Source organism: Salmo salar, chromosome 14 (assembly GCF_965601325.2).
Source record: "Salmo salar chromosome 14, fSalSal1, whole genome shotgun sequence".
In the NCBI taxonomy this organism is placed as follows: Eukaryota; Metazoa; Chordata; class Actinopteri; order Salmoniformes; family Salmonidae; genus Salmo; species Salmo salar.
The window spans coordinates 24051711-24055989 of record NC_138304.1 but is presented as its reverse complement, the minus strand read 5'-3'; the positions used below and the strand labels follow the sequence as shown (position 1 = coordinate 24055989).

General features: G+C 35.6%; 1 protein-coding gene across 1 annotated transcript; it reads left to right on the top strand.

The window, feature by feature from the left end:
• The first annotated feature begins 316 nt into the window (after nt 1–316).
• On the top strand, nt 317–3986 carry trdc (T-cell receptor delta constant). The gene is made up of 5 exons (XM_045694084.2): nt 317–358; nt 1657–1950; nt 2119–2196; nt 2342–2451; nt 2581–3986. Exons 1-4 carry the CDS (start codon nt 319–321, stop codon nt 2449–2451), a joined length of 522 nt encoding a protein of 173 aa, XP_045550040.2. The 5' UTR covers nt 317–318; the 3' UTR covers nt 2581–3986.
• The last annotated feature ends 293 nt before the right edge of the window (nt 3987–4279 follow it).

Genomic DNA, 4279 nt, shown 5'->3' with positions numbered 1-4279 from the left:
CTATGTTCAGAACCTTAAAAGTCAACAAGGCACCTGACACTACTGGACAAACAAATTGCACTACAGTTTTGGTAAGTAGTTAGTTCATTATCTTTGCTAACATGGCAATATATGTAGTTATTTGTTCAAGTTGGTCTTAGCCTTAGTTTTACAACTTTGATTATGAAAGTGTGAAAATATTTTTTTAAACTTAAACATGAAATAGGTTGCCATCTTGACTCTGCCATTAGTCCCAAACTGTATTTGGAAGTGACATAACGCTGTAATTATACAAACCAAATGTAAGAGGTTTTTGTACTGACATGTTCCACAGTGCCAATGACATTTGGAAAAGCCATCAATCTCATTGTTAAACCCAGTAAGTAAATTCTCAATTTGCAATAATGAACATGTTAATTAGGACATTTGTGAAAATCAAAAATATCTAGGGGGTGAAAGTGTGTTAATTTGATACAAGTAGCCTATGTTACAAATGTTTTGTGAGAAAGCCTTATTTTAGATGATATTTGCAAACAGGCTGTGAATGTGCAACAAAAGCTTTAGTTTTGGACCAAGCTCTCAGTTATCACACTATATGTTTTTGAATATTTCAAATTATTTATAACATTGCTGTGCTATTGCTGTCTCGTACCAGGTCTCATGTAAAATAGATTTATCTCAATGAGCCTAAGCTGGATAGATAATGGTAATAATAATGATAATCATTCAGTATTTCAGTATATGAACCACCTAAATCTACCACACCAAGTGGTTTTATCGTACAGAAAATACATAATGTTGTAAGTTACAAGTTGATTTGTGATGTGGGGCCAGTTCTAATTTTCTTTGTCTGATCATTTAAGTTACTGAAATACTTAAAGTAAACTGTCCATCAGATTATACAGAATTATTTTATTATCTGGATATTAAAATAAATATTAGTTAGACTATCATTGGACAATTTAGATCAGGGATGGGCAACTGGCGGCCCCCCTTTTGAAGGCTGTCAGTCACTGATAGTCAGTCAATTAGCCCATGTCCGCTAACATTTTTTAGATTGCCAAATTAGTTTCGTGGCCAGCAATCTAAACTTTTTATCATGGTTGAATCACTGGCCGGGGGACCCTCATTAATTTTGTTACTCATTCTCACATAGATTTCAATCATATTAAAAACGGCAAACATTTCTCTACACCCTATGGCAAATGTGTAAAAATGTGTAGTTTTGCTGTCAAACATTTTATTTTCCGCTTGCACCCGATAGCAAAATGAGTAGAATAACATGACATTTGTTATAAAATTGCTGAATCTGAAGCAAAATGTGTTCAATTGCAACAACTTGCTTTAAAACTGCAACATTTTCTCTACACCGCATGGCAAAATGTGTAGAATTGCACAAACTGTACTCTAAAACTTGGAGAATGTGTCTTTGCTGTCACAAAAATTGTTTTGCTTGCAATGTGGGTGGGTGGGATGTGGGTACGCTGACCCGCGAGCAACTGCGGCCCCATTATGATGAGTTCAGATTTTGTGGTCCCCGTCAAAGTTGCCCATCCCTGATTCAGATCATATATTTGTACCTGTTTTTTATATATATTGTCTGACATAACATTTTATTTGTGTTTCTGCATATTTACCAAGATGTTTAAATAAACCTAAACCTATTGTATTTTCTAGATGGAATTGCTGCCCGCCCAACACTCTCCATCCTCACCCCACTACACAAGAGTGGGGATGATGACCAGCCCAAGGTGTGCCTGGCTACAGGCTTCTTTCCTAGTACGAAAAACATGAATCTGATCCTGGGGAATAATGATACTGTCCAACTCAGCACAACCAAGGCAGCTTTATCTTCCACACGTACCTACTTCTTTGCCGGATTCTCCAAAGAGAATATCAAGCGTTGTGAGATGGATGGCAACGTCGAGCCGCCCGTTGATGATAAAGATGATTCTACAGATGTGTCTAACTGTAATAATTTATATACAGTAATACCTCACATTATTACTGTGGCTTTGAACAATTCATTAAATAAATATATTTATCAATGAACATCTCAATCATTCATCGAGAATGGTAAAGATGGCTTTAAATGACATGATGAGAAATAACTTTTAATAATCACTTATTGGCTTTCAGATAACACCACGGCTACAACTGCTTCTGTCAATTGCAAAGATGAACCCCTCAACAATGTTACTACCACCAACTATACCGGTTGGTGATACTTTGCTACACTTCGTAAAAACATGGTGTAAAGTCAATTGTACTGCCGTACATTTACTGCATAATGCACACATGTTTAAATTTCAGCAAGTCTAAGTGTGCAAAACACTGAAATGACAACATTTATTTTTTACAGATTATACCAAGATGAACTTCACATCCTTGGTTGTGTATGGTTTGAGAGTGCTGTTTGCCAAAGCCGTGGCATTTAATGTGCTATTTACTGTCAAGGCCCTGGTGTTCTAGGTAAGTGAAATTAACTCTGTTTTTGTTTGACAGATTGTTGACATAAATTGATGCTGTAAAGAAAAAATATGATATATAATAATTTGCTTGATTGCATTACAGAATAATTCACAATTATTCTATTTACAGACATTATTTCACTTGGACTCCTACTTTTCAGTTCTGCTTTGCATCCAGTTTGTCAAACCTGCCTTGTGGTTTTATCAAGAGCTTCAACAATATTAGTATCTGACTTCTTCAGGGTTGAATGCTGCAATACCTCTGCTTACATTTTGGAAATACTAGATACTAAATACACATGTAATGCATGTGATTATTTGCTATTGAACATTAGATTACATTTTATGTTCTATATCATTTTATATTATGTTATATTATTTCTATTTACATGTATTATATATTTAACTGCAAGTTGTCATCAAGTGTATAAAGACTCCAAAAATGATTTCAAACAATAATGTCATTGTACATTGATCAAGTTATGTACGTGGATACCTTGCAGTTGTTTCTAAATGCACAAAACCTGTCAATAGAGAATTTAAACCACATTTTCACCAGTACATTGAAACCATATGAACAGTCAAACCAAATGAACAGATAAAGATCTATCAGACACCTTGACTTCCAAGAAATGGCTCCATCAGTTACTTTATTTGCATGCGTGCTCAAGAAGTGACAATAGCGAGAAACACACATGATAGTGAGAAACACACACCTTATAATGGTTGATGAATTGTATTATGAAAATAATTTGCAATTACATGTGTGTCTGATATCAGTCAAACATTTTTATTATCGTATATGGGAGCTGTAAATGTATTGAAATAAACAGACACAGCTTTTTTTATTCTAATCTAAACCATTATGAACGTGAAAAGGTGGATGTCTATCAAATGACTAAAATGGTTGGAAAGTAGTTGTCAGACTCCGGTTTACCAGAAACATTTGCTTCGGACTATTCATTAGGCCTTCAGATTTAGTAGAGAAGTGCACATTTTAAAATATGAGATGATGTTGCCCTCTGCTGGTTGTAAATGTATTTTTCTCCGTTGACATTGTGACCACTAAATCAGCTGGGCTCAGTTTTTCAAACGTTATCTGTCTGGATTTTGCCTATTGGATAGGATTAAATGCATAGAAATAGACTGACAGGAATGGGAATCCCCATTCAAGTCAACGATTTGTCCATTCTATTCATTCTATTTCCATGCACTTAATCCTATCCGATAGGCCAAATCCAGAAAACGTTTGAAAAACTGGGCCCTGGGTGTTGCTTCACTGCGTGTATCTTATTGTATTTTCTTGATTCTTCATGTCCTTCCTCTTTGTCTCCTTCTGGTTCCTTCTCCTCTGATGCGTTTTGAGAAGGAGGCATAGAGAGATGATGTGAGGGAAAAATGTCATGCAGTATTGTGTTTTCAGTTGTGTATCTTCTATATGATCAATTGAACCACTGTAATACATTTTGCTTGTGAATTTGCAGCTTTTTGGTGTTCAAGTGTTTTATTAAATGAATAAATACATCATATTTTTCATGTTATTGGTACATTTTGGTGGAGATGCACATGTAGTACACATCTAGAGGCCCTATAAGCACTGGTCAAAAGTACTTCACTATATAGGGAATAGGGTTCCATTTGGGACTCAACCTGATCTTTTCTCCACACACATGGTCGAGTAGCCAACAACTGGTCCTAAAAACTATAGTGTTGAAAGTCTAAACCTTTCCTAGGTCTACCTGATCTCTTTCAACACTGAGACTGGCACACAAGACCAAGGTCTACCTAATGTAGGCCACAGGTGAGGCTTTGAATTTGTGGTCTCTTCA

Excerpts from the sequence above, each read along its gene's own strand:
- trdc (XM_045694084.2), top strand. The coding sequence starts at position 319 with ATGACATTTGGAAAAGCCATCAATCTCATTGTTAAACCCA. Across the intron at positions 1,951-2,118 it reads TTCTACAGATGTGTCTAACT|ATAACACCACGGCTACAACT; the intron begins GTAATAATTTAT and ends ATTGGCTTTCAG. Across the intron at positions 2,197-2,341 it reads TACTACCACCAACTATACCG|ATTATACCAAGATGAACTTC; the intron begins GTTGGTGATACT and ends TATTTTTTACAG.